This window comes from Vicugna pacos, chromosome 33 (genome assembly GCF_048564905.1).
Source record: "Vicugna pacos chromosome 33, VicPac4, whole genome shotgun sequence".
Lineage (NCBI taxonomy): Eukaryota > Metazoa > Chordata > Mammalia > Artiodactyla > Camelidae > Vicugna > Vicugna pacos.
The window spans coordinates 7,832,353-7,849,810 of NC_133019.1; the positions used below are offsets into that span (position 1 = coordinate 7,832,353).

General features: G+C 48.8%; 1 protein-coding gene across 8 annotated transcripts in view; it reads right to left on the reverse strand.

The window, feature by feature from the left end:
• Positions 1 to 17,458, reverse strand: part of GRAMD1B (GRAM domain containing 1B) — a 244,099-nt gene that overhangs the window by 137,480 nt on the left and 89,161 nt on the right. For 7 of the 8 annotated variants that reach the window (XR_012066706.1, XM_072954061.1, XM_072954060.1 and 4 more), the window contains exon 1: positions 16,065 to 16,505. The exons of the other annotated variant lie outside the window; for it this stretch is intronic. Coding sequence is in view for 6 of the 7 variants with exons in the window: in XM_072954061.1 (XP_072810162.1) it covers positions 16,065 to 16,438 (374 nt within the window). In the remaining variant the exon portion in view is untranslated. Of the gene's footprint in view, positions 1 to 16,064; positions 16,506 to 17,458 lie in introns of those variants that run through there. 8 annotated transcript variants of the gene reach the window in all.

The following is a 17,458-nucleotide window of genomic DNA, read 5'->3' on the forward strand; positions in this document are numbered from 1 at the left end:
GAGAGACCGGCACATGGCAAGAAACAGACGTGAAGAGGGACTCATGCTCAGTCAAGGACCTTGACCTCATCATGAGCCCTATGCTGCTGGAGGTGGAGGTGGGGATGGCAAGAGACAAACATAGGCAGGTAAGCAAGGTCAGCATCACAGCATCACACAAAGGGCCTTGTGTGTCCCAGAAACAAAATGAGATTCATCCTACAGGTGATGAGGAGGCACAGAAGAAATCTGGAGAGGGAAGTAATTTGTTTATTAGAAGAACACAGAGGGTTAAGTGGGAGGCCTACAAGAAAGCCCTTTCAACAAAGCAGAGTGGATGAAGGCTCAAGCTAAGGGAGTGAGGAGGAAGAAACGAGCCGGGAGAGATGCAGAAGATACCTGACCGCAGGTGATGGGAACAGGCGAGGGTGAAATCTAGGCTGTCCTGCTTCCTCTGCCCGCTAGCCCTTGGGGGCAGTTCAATCTCCTTCTTTGGTGTTCCTTCCCCTCCATTATCAGGCAAAACAAATAGGAAGCAGGCAATAAATACCTGCTGGCTAGGTAACTGCTACCACCTTCATCAACTAGTGGCAAGTCTACAGCAAATCTTCAGTGAGCCTCAGAGCTGGAGCGAGAGCAAGAGGGCTGCTAAAAGTAGGTTATGAGACTTCAGGGCACCCAACTGGGCTCTGTATAGCATCTGCATACACGCATCTTGGAGTCACGAGCAAAGCAACACTCACCTATTACAAATAAAAACATATGGGAAATAAGGCGCAAGTGCAGTGGAGCCACAGTGCGGGTGCTGGGCTCGGAAGTCTGGGTCCAGCTCTGGCTCTGCCCTGACCTGGCAGCACACAGAGAACAAGGAGCATCGCTGCTCTGAACCTCGGTTTGCTGGGTGTGCTGGATGACCAGAGGCCCCTTATGGCCTTAAAAGTGCCAGGAAGCTAAGCAAGGTTTGAAAGCTGCCGGGGAAATCAGTTAGAAAGCTCGGTGACCGGTGGAGAAGGGAGCTGGGTGAACCGACCCAGGAGGGGAGGAGGCCTGGGCTGCACAGCAGGGAGGGGAGAGCGAGCAGACGAGACGCAGAAACACGCTGCCCTGGCTCACTTCTGTGGACTCCTGCTAAGCTGGCTTCCTTCCACTGTTCTCCAGTCCTCAGCTTATCGTTTTATATAGTCTCTAATTCTAGTAATGAAATCATGGACCAACTCTTATAGCAAGCAGAGGCCTAAAAGATGATCTCGTCCACTTCTTTCCCTTTCAGGCCAGGAATCAAAAGGCCAAAGAAGTTAAGGGACAAGTTAAGGGCATAGAAGTTAAGAGACAGGGCAAAGAAGTCAAAGCTACAGAGGTATTTAATTGCACTGCAAAAAGTAAAACTTCAGCCGGCCTATTATTAGAGCAGCATCTGGCCACAGCTGCCCTTCAGGTGTGAGAACTTAAAGTCCCCGGGCGAAGAGCAGGTATTTTACATTTTTTCTTACCCCTTTGGTGCTGCGGCTGATGTTGAGGGTAACCACTAAGAGCTGTTCATTCCATAAAATGGATGTGCTGTGTGCTGTTGCTGAATGTTTTCTAGGTACCAGCACAGCAGCAGGCAAGGCTCCTGCTCTTAAAGACCTCACGTTCTGTGGTTTAGCAGAATGGGATACTGATCATCAACAAAGAGACAAAAGAAAAAAATAGGATAATTTCAAAAGTGAAAATATTACGAAGATAATAAAGCCACGTGGTGAGGAGTCTCAAAAAAGGAAAAAAAATACGTTAAGGTCACATCAATATTAAGTGGCAGAGTCTACAAAAACAGACTTAAATGCTTGCTTTCCTACCGTCCTACTTTTTTATTAAACATAGCTCTCATAGAGCACATATTCAAACAGTATTTATCACTGATGTTGACAGGGATAAAATGGATCACAATACTCTCACTAATAGGAGACTAAGTGCTCATAAAACACTCAGCTATATCAAGTTAAAGCATTTCTCAAAATATAAGTTACACAAATATAAGTCTCACAAAAGATGACACAAGCGTTACAGGGGACACACAAAACCAATCCAAATCTCACGAATGCCTCATGTCTCCCTTCTTTTTAATTTTTAATTTTTTATACAATTTTTAAAGGTTTCCATTCACAGTTATTACAAAATATCAGCTATATTCCCCGTGTTGTACAGTACATCCTCGAGCCTACTTTATACCCAAGAGTTTGTACCTCCCACTCCCCACTCATATCTCTCTTAAACACTTTAAATCTTACCTCGGCTCTTTTTTACAAGTTCTTCTCATTTTTCTAAAAGTTCTCACCCTGCATCTTCTCCCTAGCACCAAAAGCATCTTCTCTCCTTCTTATGCCTCATACCGAGGAATGTCACCCATCTCGAACCCGGAAGACAATCCTGCCCTCCTCATTTAGAGTCCTCCACAGAGCCTTACGGCAGCACTGATTAAGCTGAAATCAAAGATTCATGAAGCCACATCACAGGAAATCCAGCCCCAGGCTAGATACACCCAACATCTCCAGGGCTGGTCACTTGTCCCCCTCCCCTTCTGGTGAGAAGGGTGCTCAGGTTCCCGAAATGCCCCGGGAAATACTGAGACAGGACAGGCTGCCTTAGCTGACCACACACAGCTCTCACCAGCCTCTGGACCACTATTCTTCCCAGGTCTGCCAACCCCAAATGACTCAGCAAAGGTGCCGCAATGGCCAACAACCACAAGTCCCACGGTCTGCCCTTCAGATCAGGTAAGGTTGGCCCCAAAGGACACCAAGATGAAAACAGCTCTTTCCTTTACATTTAAAGGGGAGGGAGATGAAAGGAAATGATGAGAAAGTGAGTCCATACACAGGCACTCGGAGACGAGCCTTACTTTTCTTTTCTCCTCTGCAAACCAACCTACAAGGTAGGTGCTAGCATGACCCTCCGCTTATGGAGGAGGAAACTGATAACGGGACGCAGCCTGAGGGAAGAAACCTTGCTCCAGGCTGGAATTTTACTCCACGGAAGCAGGCTGGAAATTGCTACTGGAATAAAAGTCAAAGGCAGCCCCTGGGAAGTCATCTGTATGGACACCACGAGGAATACTGCGGGCCTGGAGGTTATCAATGGTATTTTGCAAAGAGGAACAGCCTTGGAAGAGGTAGAAACATTCTATTTCTCAGCTGTCCCCCAGTCACTCCCTAATTCCCCCAGTCACTCTCTAATTCACAATCAGCAGCCACCTGTGACCCCAGACACGCCGTCACACAGCCACAGGTGGGCTTCCCCTGGCCTCACCTAGAACCCAGCAGGCCCAGTCTGTAAGTCTCTCTGAGCTGGATGGATCTAACCCAACTGCTGACATCAAGACGAAGATCACATTCAATAGGCAAATTAAAGTTTCTCACTGGTAAGAGCTGAGTCACCATCCCATGGCCAAAGAGCACCTCACTTGGTGTAGGGGATACCCAGGATTTAAAAATATATATACATACACACACACACACACACAGAGATACATATATATTTATATGTATTAAATATACATTTATTTTTAAAGATTCATTCATTCATTCATTCACTCACTCATTCTCCAAGTACCTTCCACTTAGCCTGGATGAGTAGAAGTTTGGGGTTATCTGCATGGTGCCAGCTGTCTTATTAACCCTCTGTGGCTACTACTGAGCTGATTAAGACAATGAAAGTGAATTATTTCTAAGCCAGCATCTGTCACCCAAAGGGGCCTTAATCTACTAGGCAACTGGGGGCAGAGGCTCTCGGACTCTGGAGTCTTGGTGGCTCTGCAAGGGAGAAAAACGCACAGTTAATAAACCCCAAGCGCCTGACTTTTGAATCCTTTGCATCAATGGTGCTTATGAGAAACAAAACAGAATTTTTGTTTCGCCTTCCTATCCTCTGCTGGAGAACCCAAAGGGAAGCTCAGTGGTCCTGTGTCCAGCAGGAAGAGGCAGGAGCAGAACAGAAAGCCCTGGTTACCCCACGTCCACAGCCAGAACTCTCCAGCCAACACTTCTACTCCATGAACTGAATGAGTGAGGCCCCAAGTCGAAAGGAAATTGCTTCTCCTCTCCTGAAACGAAATGTCCACCCAGCAGACCTTCAGTGAGAGGACGTCCTTCACAACAAGGCTGGCCAATTACCAGGACTACCAGATATTACCAGTATTGCTGTCCTCCATGGGTGCACTGGCCACACTGAAAAATTTTACATTTATTTGTACGATTTGCATTGACTGCCTATTAGACGCTCAATTAAAATCTGTTGCTGAACAAATGAATGGATGAATAATAAAGCAGACTAAACCCTTCAAGAGCAGAGGCCACTCAAAGCTCAGTGGCTGACACACAGGAGCCAAGTGGTCAGTTTCTGCAGAATTTGGACTCGCCTCACTGTGACAGCCTGAAGGTTTAATGTATCCTTCCAAGTGAGAAGGAGATCGGGGGGAGGTAAAATCCAATCACTGCTTCTCACCAGGTGAGGCATGCTGAAAACAGCCCCTTCTAATATTTGGCCTTTGCTTTCCATTTCCTGTGGATTTTAATGACCCACATGGTCAGCACACATACATAAACTTCAGTATAATGTCAGATATATAAGTGTTTGTACAATACAGGAAAAGGCTTGAATTAAAAACAACAGGACACAAACTTTTTAAGTCAGGTTTCCATCATCACTAAGTTGCATGCCATGTGGGCATGTTTCAGAGTTTCAACTTCCTTAAGGACCGAGTGGACATACTCACTACGTCTGCCCCATGGGATCGGGAACAAATGAAGGAGCTTATGGTCGGGCCACAAGCATGTTACTGGAAGGCTCCATGTGTGCCAGGCACTGTGGTTACATGCCAGGACAAATACGAAGAATAATTACACTCTGAGCCCATCTTCTGGAGCCCAGGGCCTAGGAAGTCATATTGAAAAGGATCAAATGCTCCCCAAATTAAGAGATTATTACATTGCTGTTGCCAGCACTGTGTTCTCCCGTGCCCACGAGGGCACCATTCCCCTGCTGCTGTGACCCGAAGCTCCCAACAGCAGGTGTCAGTGTCCCTCTCTGCTCTGTACCTCCCCTGGGCTCCCAGTTCCAGGCACCACACTCTAATGTGCCCCACTGAATGGCATTCCCGACCTGCCTTTGAGGCTGCTGTCACTCAGTATGAAGAAAGGCCATTTGTATCGGCAACCCTTTGGCTCTTGGCTCCCACTAGAGCTAAGAGAAAGAAAGCAGCAGAACACCAAGAAGATAACTGCTCTGGCCTCTGACAGCTGCGGAGAGAGACCCAGCTTAAGACCACATCTCCCGAGGTCCTGGGAGATGTCAGAGCCCCAGATGCGTGTGCATTCTGAAGCTACATTAAGTCCTGCTGTCGATGGGAGAGGAGTCAGCCTCCCATATTCAGTCCCAGCTCCTCTCCTCCATCTCTCTTCAAAGCAGAGTGGAAGACTTTCCTTTTACCACTCCTGATTTCCCAAGTTTAGAAAACACACTAATTCCCTTTCGGTGATGTGCTCAAATAATTTGTTTTTTAAAGAAACAGGGATTACTGTTGCACTGTTAACTTGCTTGCCGTCTCTGCCCTTTCTAGGATGTAAGCTCCGCCAGGGCAGAAACTATTTTGTTCCCAGCTGTTCCCAGTGTCCAGAACAGTGCCTGGCGTGGAATGTGTGTCTATGAAATATCTGTTGGGTTAAGTAGGGGAACAAAGGGTTGAAGGATGTATGTATCACAAAATCCTTTTCTCCTGCAAGAGGAACAACTGTTGTCCTGACCTGGAATCAGAAGACTGGGGGTGGGGGGGAGTACTGTGTTACCATGGAAACCACAGCTCCAAAAATAAAAACAGCCTACAAGGCCGTCACAGGTCTTTGGTGGGAAAAGGCTAACCACTACGTGTAGACTGTGCCTGGGCCCCGGGTTGATTATGAGCCAAAATACTGCCCTCAATGCGCTCCTGTTCTCTGGAGCCTCGTTCTGGGAGAGGTCAACCACTCTCACCTGATGATGCCAAATCTGTCACCCTGAATAGAGACCACCCTTAGAAGAACAGCTGCCTCTGGTCTCTGGGCACTTACAGTCTGAGGGAAGAAAGCAAAAAGACAAAAACACAAAAGAAACCAACAGGCTTAAAACAAACAACACATAGTAACCCAGATTTACACAAATGGCGCATGAGAGGGTAATTATTCAGCCTCAAGAGGACTTCCTGCTTTATAAAATGACTTCCAATAGAATTCCATGAAAATCAAATTTCCTTAGAGTCCTTCATCCATTGGATTATTTATTCATTTCCCCAGTACACGTTTCGCGGGCTCCAACTGTGTTCCACGCAAAGAGCTCGCAGGCACTGAATCAACAAACACTGAACAAAATGAACTCTGCTCTCACAGCTGATGATCCAGTGAAGGATACGATGTGACCAAGCAGTCACAATTTAGGAACAACGATGTCATAAACACCTGAGTCGGGAACTACTTCCTAGAGGAAAGGATAGCTAAGCTAAGATCCAAAGGAGAAGAAGGGCAGGGTGGCCGAGCGGGTCAGTGTTGCAGGGGAATTCCGTCTGGAGGAACAGCGTCTGTGAGCCTAAAAAATAAAAGGAAGCATCCCGTCAAGGCACTGAAAGGTGACTCCGGCTGGAGGAGGAGGACTGCGAGCAGCAGTAAAGGAAGCAGGAAGGGCAGCACAAATAAGATCACGAAGACCACTCTGGCTGCAGAATGAAATTCAAGGGGTGAGGGGCATCAGGAAGACCAGTCAAGAGGATGCTGGGATAACACAAGTGAGAGATGGTGATGGCCCAGGGAGGGGAGATGGTGGTAGACATGAGAAGATAGTCTTGAGGAACATTCTCTCTGGAGGGACAGAAACCTTGTGAAACTGAAAGATACCAAACCCCAAGGCAAGGAACAGAGAGAGAGGCATTGGTCTGGAAGGAAAGGTTTGAAGAGCTCAATTATGAACTGTTTTGAAGAACATCCCAATGGAAATGCCCATCAGCCAGTTGGAGGGATGAGCCTGAGGCTCAGGAAAGAGATGAGATCTGAGATGTAACTGTGAGAATCATCATCATGCGGGAAGAATTAAATTCCAGAGAGTGAACGAAATAGCCCAAGGATAGTTATGTAGATTTAGGAGAAGGAGGAAGAGGGAGAGAGAGCGAGAGACAGGGGAAGAGGAGAAAGAGAAATAAGCCTGAATTCAGAACCTTAAACAGACCAACACTGCAGAGACAGACAGCCAATAGCAGCCCACAAATTATAAACTCATTTTCAGCATTTATCAATAGATCAGAAAAGTGACATCTCATCAAAGAAACAACAAACCACTGTTTCAGCTTACACTAACCAGAGGAGCAGACTCGGAGGTCTCACAGGCCACCAAAAAAAAAAATCTCAGTTTTATAAACTAATGATAACATTAACATAATTCTTCAGACATGTCTACTTAATTTTGTCTTACAAGATAAAGAAGACATGTATACATTCCATTTTTATTAATGATACCGAGGCCCAGAGAGACTGAGTAACCTATGCACGACCACATAGCAAAAAAAAAAGTAAAAAGAGAAAAAAGAAAAAAGAGCAGACCCTGGGCCTCCACCCCATGCTGCCTCAGTATGTCCCTTGAACTGGTGCAGTTGTCCTAGGACAAACCATCACCCTGCCCCTACAGACAGACGAGGCCTGCCTGAGCTTCCGGGTTCACTGATGAAGACCCAGCTCTATCCTGAGCAAAGATGTGCTCTTCAGGACACGGGATGGACGGAACACAAGTTGCAAGAGATCTGAATGCTAAAGCCACGTCTGCCACTGACCAGCTTCGTAGCCGTGGACTTCTCAGTTTGCTCAAAGCTGAAATGACCACATGAATCCCATCCACCATGAAGACCAGATTCTCTGAGAGAGAGGCACAGAGCTGGAATTGCAGGTACGATCATGCGGCAGCTGAGCACTAGAGAAGCAAGGCCATGCGGTGGGGGGGATCTAGGTCCAAGGACCCTCCTCCCCTTTCCCTCCCAGCAGATCTTTTCCTCAGATCTTTTTTTTTTCCTTCTGTGCTTCAGTCTGAATTCCATATTCTACTGAAATTATCTTTTGTGCGTTGAATCTCCCCCACAGGCTGTGAGCTTCTCAACAGAAGGGCCACTTGTATTCATCTTTGTGCCCCAAGCACACAGGACAGTACCGGATTCTCTGTAAGTGCCGGACAAACGTGTTTAATGTCTGTTGAACTGTGAGAATTACCTCTCCTGAGTTATCTACACTTTCAGCCTCATTTCTCTGCTTAACAAAATGCATATCTACTCAGAAGCATTTGGGGAAGCAGTCCAAGCATAGAGAAGGCACTTCAGAAAGAGGCACCATCCAGTGTTCCTAAGAACTTTTTGAATGGTCAGGCCACTGTCTACCCTGCTCACCTCTGGGACTGGCTCTCTTCTAAAATGTGTGGCTGCCAATTCCTCCATTATGCCCGCAGGGCTCCCCAGCCCCCACTGGGCAATCAGAGAGGACCAAGTAATTGGTACTGCAACCCCAGGGCTCATCTTAGAATCTGGAAGCAACACCCTAAGTTACTAATAGTAAGTCTTTGAAGGCATATTCTCAGAGGACAATGACCAGGTAGTTTCTCATCTTCACTGAGGACAAAACAAGAGAAAATGAGTTTGAATTATAGCATGGGGGATTTCAGTTAGCTCTTAAGCAGAACTTTCTCAATAGTAGGGCTTAAAAGCATAGAAAGAAGTAACCCAGCGAGGACAGGTGGTGCAATCCTCTTTCCTGGGATCTTTTCTTTTTTTTTTTTAATGAGCTATTCACATGTCAGGAAGATATGGTTCACTGCAGACACAGAGAAAAGACATGGTATTACTCAAGCTAAGGGTAAACTGTTCTCTGAAGAAGCTCCACCCTGTTCAGAGTAATGTATCACTGCCATTTCAAACAATCCTAAGAATCAACCAGAAGGTCAGGAAGAGCTTCGGAGTGGAACGACCCAGCTGGGGAACAAACGCTTGCCGGCGCAAGGCAGACTGCTGAGGCATCAGACTGGCCGTAACGTCCACGCTCGGATTATAGAGAACATGAGGACGAGGTCAAGTGGCATCTTTGAAGAGAGGGCTCCTACCCCCACTTTGGAGAAATGTCTCATCACAAGGGCTCCTCCAGAAACAATGCTTCAGAAATTCTCTTTTTTTTCCCACAGACTTACCTGTCCTCAACCTGTGGGTTTCTGTTCTTCCTGACCTTCTACAGATACAAGGCACCGAAGAGCTGATGAAAAGGAAAAATCTCTCAATTAAAAAGAAACTCTGAAGGTGGGAGGGTATAGCTCAGTGGTAGCGTGCATGCCTAGCATGCATAAGGTCCTGGGTTCGATCCCCAGTATCTACATTAAAGATAAATAAATAAAAACCTAATTACCTCTCCCCCATCAAAAAGAAGAAACTCTGAATGAGAAAAAATACTGGGAGATGATACACCAAGCACGCTACTAATGGTAGTCAAATGATGAGCTATTCTCCTCTTAAGTTTTATATAAACTAGCTATTATCACACACACAATACTCGTTGAATTTTATGATATAAGAATTTATTTTAAGACAACAAGCTGGAAGACCCTTGGAGGGACTCAAAAAAAATGTATTGCTAAAGTAACCGTCCACTGTCTTTCTAGATTTTCCTAATTGCTGGAGCAAAGGCGGCAAGGGCTGCCAAACCCACCGTGCCCACACAGGGCCCCAAGGCGGGTTCTTTCTGCATAGTTGCCAAAGAAAGGGGAAAAACCAAGTGGGATGTGGATGGGTTTTTCAGTCCCCTGACTCAGCCCCCTCATTTCCTGACTAAACTTGTGAACCAGAAGCGGCAAGACCAAGAAACCTCTGCGGTCAGACTGCGGAGGTAGGAGGCACCAGGCTGGAAGAGGCTCCAGAGATGTGACAGATAGAAGTCAGCCCGGACTTCAGGGCAGAGGCCCGAGTTCCAGGCTGTAACCCAGACCGGCCTCTGCGACGTGCAGAATCACCTTTCTTTATCTCATCCACCAATCGGGGTGGGACAACCAGCGCCCCAACCCAGTCAGAGTCCGTGCAGAGGAAGCAGAAGAAAGGGCTTTACATCTCTGACCAAAGAATGTACCCAGGCCTCAAGTGAAAAAGCCATGGGCTTCCTTCTCCGCCTCCCTTCACCACTCATCTTAGCTAAGGCACTTCATCCTGGCGATGACTTTGAACTATGTTACCTGGACAAAAAAGCCAGACGCACCGTCTGAAAACAGGACAGCACTGACACCAGGACTATCTTTAGGAGGTGGCACGTGTCTGTGGACAATGGCATGGAGCAGGGCGGGGGGGCAGGCCATGGCCCGACGTCTCTTTTTACCAGCGCAAAGCATCTCCCTCCCATCTTCCTTCTCCCACCTGAAGGCCCACATTCGATTTTCTGTTCGGCATCCCTGACAGAAGCCTCACCACCTCCTCTGAGAGAAGCAAGGCCCGCCCTCAGGCGCCCAGGTCATAGGACAAGAGCTCACAGACACCCCCACCCTACCCCCATTGCAAGACGTTTAAAAGCACCTTCCTTCATACCAGGTACAACAGCCACTTGGCAAGTCACCACACTGATCTGGGTGAGGAGGAAAGAATCCCAAGAGGGCAAAAGCTCCAGGCTCCAGGAAAAGCCTGCAGATCGTGAAGCTCTGGTACACACAGCAACCCGGCAACGGCCCACAGGCTCTCTGGCCAGCTTGGCTCTGTGTCTAAGCACCTGCTTCGGGGCCCAGCGGCTCCCCACAGGGGTCAGGAAGGAAATTCCCCACCGGAAGCTTAGCCCTTCAGGCGCCTTAAGGAAAACTCCAGAGTCACTCTGGAAGCAATGAGCAAAGCAACTGGTGTATAGATGGTTGGTACCTGGGAGAAACTAACCAAGCAAGGGCAGAATTATCACCTGTTAATCTGCCCCATAAAAATCCCAGTCTCTTCCCTGACGTGTAACTGGCAGCCTGAGTGCATAACCACCAAGGAAACTCTCAAAATCCCCACCGCCAGAGAAACCTGGCCGGTGTGAATCAGTCCCCAGGGCTCATCTCTACCTTGTCAGTTTGCACAAATTGTTTGAATCTGGAAACCACATCTACAGCCAAAGGTTGGCTACTTCTCATGGACCAGTTCGCTTCCGCCAGGCAGCACCACCCTCCTACTGCTGGTCCCCAACCCCATACATTTCTTCTCAGCCTCCTTCCCATCCTCCAGACCTCCTTCCCACCTCCCCATCCAGGTGTACGTCCACATGTTCTCAAACATGCAAGGGCCAATGACTTCCAGGCCCTGGGGAGATGGTACAGTGCAGCTGTAAAGAGCTCAGGCTCTGGAATCAGAAGAACGTGCCTCAGACCTCACCGTTGCTTCTCTTTGACCAGAAGCAAGGTAATCTGTGAACTTCAGTTTCCTCAGCCCTAAAACTCACCTGGGGGATTTGTTGTGAGAATTAAATGTGATCGCATATTTAAGGCGCTTAGCAGAAAAACTTGGCATAAAGTAAGACGCAGCCCCCGCCCTCAAGGAATTATGGGTCTGGTAGAGGTTCTTCCTAGTTTAACCTTTTCCAACACCAATTACTTATTTAATCTGCTGACAAATCCCAGGTCTCCTGTTTGATGCTTTGTTTAAGAAAAGCATGAGTTTTCTCTCTCCCACACTCTGTGTGCTTCTGCATGGCAGGGTCTGGTCCGCACAGAGGGGATGGGTGTAACATCTGGATGCCCACATCAGCCTGCTCCCTGCAAACTGAGCTGAAACCAGAAACAAGACTCCCTCCAATGGTCAGACGAGGGGGATAAAGAATCAAGATAGATACACCACTGATGGGTAATCATTACCTGCCAATCCACATGCCAGCTAGGCTGGCACCAGCTAGATAACCAGGCCCACCAGAGATGTGACAGATAGAATAAGTGGGAGGCACCAGCTGAGGTCAGATGTGTAGCCAAGCAGAAGTCCTGAGGCTCCAGGTAGAGCTCTCTCCAGCTGCCAGCCTGCTAGATTGTGGGCAGTCACGACAGGGTAGGTATGTTACACAGAAGAGGGGACAGAAGAGCCAAGAGAAAGTGGGGTAAAAGGTGATAATAAGGAGGGTGTCCAGGGGAGACAGGGCAGAGAAGTGCCTCTGTGTCCCCCAGAAAGACAGCCCACAGTCAGCCACCCACACCTCCTCACGTGCCCCTAGTTCGCTCTCCTTCCCCCTCCAGAGAACAAGGTCAGGATGCCGTTATGTCCTCAATTTGGGTTTTGAACAATCACCACCACCAGTTAAAAACCAAGGGATTTAGGGAGACTTGCAGGTACTAATTCTAAGATCTTGCCCCCTCAACTACATTATTTACGGGGCTCAGGGGACAGCATGGCCAGCAAAGAAACTGTGCCACCTTATGTTAAACAGTGGCTAAGATGACAATTCCCAGCTGGAACAGTGACTGCTGGAAGAACAGCGCAAGGCTCAGGCCTCTACCTCACACTCAGCTCACACAGAACAGCAAGAATTAGTTGCCTCAAATACCACTCTGAGCACGTCTCTCCCGGGTTCCAGAACCTACAATGGCTCCCCATTGAGTTGAATCCTCTTTGTATACAAAGCACACTGTCCGTAGGATCTCAATACATCTTTGTTGACCGACTGATGAACTGAAATTCAAACTCTTCAGCATAATCATAGTTTGTCAGCCCATCACTTTGCCCTCATTTTCCCACATCTCTTACCAAGACCACACTTGGTCATCCACCCCCTGTCTTCAAGTCAACACACCCAAACTGCTTTCACCAAAAGGCACCTGGTCCCCATTCAAGACTCAGTTCACCACAGAAAGTAGATTCACGGATGCTGAGGGCTGGGGGGATGGAGGAGTGGGGATTGAGGGTGATACCTAAAAGGTAGGGTTTTCTTTTTGAGGTCATGAAAATGTTCTAAAATTGACTGTGGTGATGATTGTATATATTTCTGAATATACTCCAAACTACTGAATTGTGTCCTTTCAAACTGACTGAATTGTATGGCATGTATCTTCTATCTCAATAAAGCTGTCACACATCAAAACCTCAGCTCTGGACTCACCTCCTCCAGGAAATTTTCCCTGATTCATGAATAAGGATAATTTCATTACAAAGAGTAGAGATAAAGGAATCATTCATTCATTCATTATTAATTTATCCATCAATAAACATCTACCGATCACTACAAAAGGCCAAGTACAGTGCTAGACCGTGAAGACACAAAGATGAACCACACAAGGTTGGACTCGGAGTCCTGTTCCCCAAGTTCCTTGCTAACCTCACCATTTTCACTGCTTCTTTCTTCCCAGGGTTAAGGAGAAAAAAAGGAGCTCCTGATTCTCTTAATATTTTCAACTTTGTGCAGTTAAAATCCACATGTTGTGGTCCTCTCGGTCTCTGCCCTCTACAGTATCAGACAGAATTGCATCGCAGGCCTGAAAGGGGCTTTTCTCTGCTGCGGAGAGGGAGACCTGGGGTGGGAAACATGCATGGGACAGATGCTGTGCTGGGCCTGGTGTGCTAACCCTCCTAAGCCAAGCTGGAGCTGGGTCGTTTTCCAATCATCATCATCTCCAAATCGGGTCTTGTGTGAAGAGTCCCAGGTGCTGCTCCAGGAAACAGGACACATGAGTACAGAACCTATACTCTCAAGCACACATCCACTGCCTGTGAGACACTCACAGAATAAGGACACACATCTTCCCCCTTGCACAACAGGGGGAAGTTTACAAAACATTTTCACGTGTATTATCATCTAGAGACCTCCCGTTAACCCGCAGAGCTCCCCCTCCACAGATGGAGGAGATGAAACACAGAGGTGAAGGGAGGTGTCCAAGGTTCCACAGCTAAGAAACGACAGAACTGAAATTGAAACCTATGTCTCCCGACTTGATGTCCAATATTCTTTGTGCCCTATTGACTCTAAATGCCAATTCCACCTCAGGGAATCATGCCGGCCATCTGCAAACATCTAGTCACTTGACTGATTCTTTTCTTTCCAAGAAGTCTTCTGTTTCCAAGACCTAAAAATGATGGGCTTCTGTTTTAGCCACGATCTAGATAGATTCCAACAGGAAGCAGTTTCACAGCGGTTAAGAGTGAAGATCTGAATCAGACAAATTTGGGGTTGAACCCAGAGGTTGCCTTTTTCTACATATATACACATACTCTTCTAATCCAACAAACGACCACTGAAAACAACTGCCAGTTTTTAAACTATTCCTAGACGGTGAAATATCCTTCCTGGTTTAAGAGTATGTTCCCTCCTCTAACAAAAATGAAGATTCCATTGCATCTGTAGACAACTCTCCAAATGAAGAACGACTTCCCTAAACTGAACCAAATCCACCCCATCCACACGCTGGCTATCAATGTAAGAATCTTCCCCCATATTCTGTCCTTAGTATATATGGCAGAATCTCAAGGTCAAAATAGGGCTTCTTTTAGGGTCTCTCACATTTGAGGGGAAAGCTGACAAACTGTGATGCACTATTTTAGTTTCAAGATTAGCTCCCACCAAGTTTGTCCCGTTTCCCTCTGCTCTCTGGAAGTGGCAGCAGGATGAAGCACTAGTACAGAAAGAATTGTTATCCTCCGGTCCCCCCAAACCCCAGAACTAAGCCCTACAACAGTACCTGCAAGGATAACCACATCCAGTCATGAGAACCAAAAAAGAACCCCTGGCAGGCTTAGAATGTTCCTCATCCGTATAACCCAGCCCAATTTTTCAGCGATCCCTCCAAGACACATCTCGCCCTGCTCTTACGCCTTTGTCCGTACCGTTCCCCTTTCCTGACCTCATGCCCTTGACCTCATACTTGTTCCGCTGTTTTCTATTATCTGCCTGTACTTGTCATGGTTTGAGCCTCTTCAGTCCAGAAGTCTTTCTCCTCTCCTTGCCTGTACAGTCCACATGGCACACATAGTACATGTCTTTCAAAGATTCCATCCCCTCCATCCCAGTGAAACTCACAGGCTTTATGCCATTTCTTATCCAAGTCTCCTCCCATATTCCTTCTCAACTTCCATATCCCCACACTCTACCCAGCACCCCCCCCTTAACCACGGCACCATTAGCTGGTACCAGACTGAACTCACAAGAACATTCAGTAAACACTTGTTGAATTCAAATGAATAGAAATGGACAGACTGGGAGGAAGAGTCCCAGGGAAGGTGGCCAATTGCTCAGCTGTGCCCCACAAAGGCACAGACCATTGTTAAGAGACAGGGCCCTAGAGTCTGAAAGTAAATGGGCAGGGTCTATAGTATCAAAGAGCCAGTGAGGACTGTCCCCTCCAGCAGGCAATGGGTTTGGCTCAAATACAACCCCTGGCCAAGACTGGGTGGAGCTGCCCTCCCATATTCTATACCAGTTCTCTGCTTAGGGAAAGCCAACTTGACAACTACTCAGATGCCACATTTACCAAGGCACAAAGTAGCTGGAACACACCATCACCATGTGGACCAGGCCCAGATGTCTAAAGACTGTGGTAGGAAATGTGACTCTCTCAATGTGAATACTCCACCACCTCCTCTACACATGGGGCCAGGAAAGGGAATCTGGGGTGGCCAAAAATAAAGTAATAATTGAAATGGAGTTTAGAAACATAAGTGGAAGAATGAGTTAACCTCTCTCGCCTTCTACTGCCTCTGCCGGTATAATGGGGCTAACCCCTATCTCAAAGAGGTTTTGTGAGGATTAAATTTGGAGATAGACGGTGCTCACTGTAGTGACCTACACACGATAAGGGCTCGATAACCATTAGCTGCTAACGATTTTTACTATTCGTGTTGCTGTGAGGAACCAATGGGGTGGAATGCGGCGTGAAACTCCATGCACACGTGTTACATAATGTAAAGTCACCGGGTCCCCTGTCCTGGACTGGGGAGGCGGGTGACACGTGGGAAGCCGTCCACTACAGCGAAGGGCTCCTGCAATCCTCAGCGAAGTTCCCCGGGGTACCCTGGGGGTCCCCGACAGCTCTGGGGAGGAGTGGGGAGGAAAGAGGAAGAAGGCAGGGGGCGGAACAGCACGTACCTGCTTTCGCTGCACTCCTTCCGCTCCCTCACCCGCAGCCACTTGCGGAGGAGGAAGCGTTTTCGGCGTGGGGAAGCGCTGGGCGTGGAGCAGTTGGACCACGGGGTGTCCTCGTCGCTGGAGGGTGTGATCTCGATGGACGGTAGCTGCAGGAACTCCTTGCCGGGGGCCAAGACGCCGGGCAGGTCCCGGCTCAGCCCGGCCTCCAGGCTCGACTCCTGCACGTTCTTCATGCGGCGCATCTTGAAGCGCCGGCGGCGGAGCGTGGGGGTCGACGAGCTGGACCAGATCGGGCTGCCCTCGGGCGCGCCCCGTGGCTCGGGCACCTGCAGGGCGGGCGGCTGCAGGCTCTCCATCATGTTGGCCGCCGGCATGGGTCCCGCCGCTTCCGCGCTGTCCCGGCGCCTCGGCCGGCCCGCTCTCTCCCGCCCGCCGGCCCGGCTTCCCGCCCTTCGCGTTAAGAAACGATCGCCGCTCGAGGAGCAAGTCTGTCTCCCAGAGCGCCGCTCAGGAGGAGGGGGCGCGAAGGTTCGCGGCGCGGCCGCCCCGATCTAACTCGGTCGCCCGCCGCTGCCGCCCGGCCGCCCGCCGGGGCTCTCCTCGCGCGCCCGCTTGTTTTACTTCCGCGGCGCTCCCTCGCCGGCTGGCGGCCGTGCCTGCGCGGGACTCGGCGGCCCGCGGCCCCCGGCCCCAGGGGCGGCTCGGCAAACTCTCAGCGGTTTGCGTTCGGCGGACCCGGCTGGGGAGCCGGCTTGGCGCTGCAGGGAGGCAGAGAGCGGAGGAAGAGGCAGAGGGAGGAGGAGGAGGGGAAGAGAGAGAGAGAGGAAGCAGACACTGGATAAGAACAAAAGAGGAGGAGCAGGGGGCGACGAGCGGGGTTAGGGGTGGGGGTTCATTTCTGTCCAGAAAGGGCGTGCACGGGCGGCGACAGCTAGTGTAACTGTACGCGGAATCCCTGGGGAGGGACTCTACCTCCCAGTGAAGGCTGCTCCAATCAGCCTAATGAAATAGGATCACATCCCAAACTTTCTCAAAGAGACGATTGGCCAGGCAGCTCTCATTACTCTTAACTCCGTGCTTTTTCTTTGGGAGGGAGAGGGGGAAGGGAGGAACCGAGGAATTCAGTACTGACTCGCCAGGGCCACCCAGGATACAGGGTTGAGGGAAAACCAGGGGACTTTTCAGCTGGATCGGTTCTCCTGAGAAAGGTGCTTTCTTTGAATAACTTAGGGTGCAAGTGGGGGCACAGGAAGCCCGGGTACAGTCAAGACAGCAAGATTCCTGGAGGCTACTTCCAAAATGACAAGCTGAGGAGACAGGACAGATCCGTGGACTAAACTGAGAACAGCAGACATGACATACGGAGGAAGGACAGACAACAAGATCTGAGACAC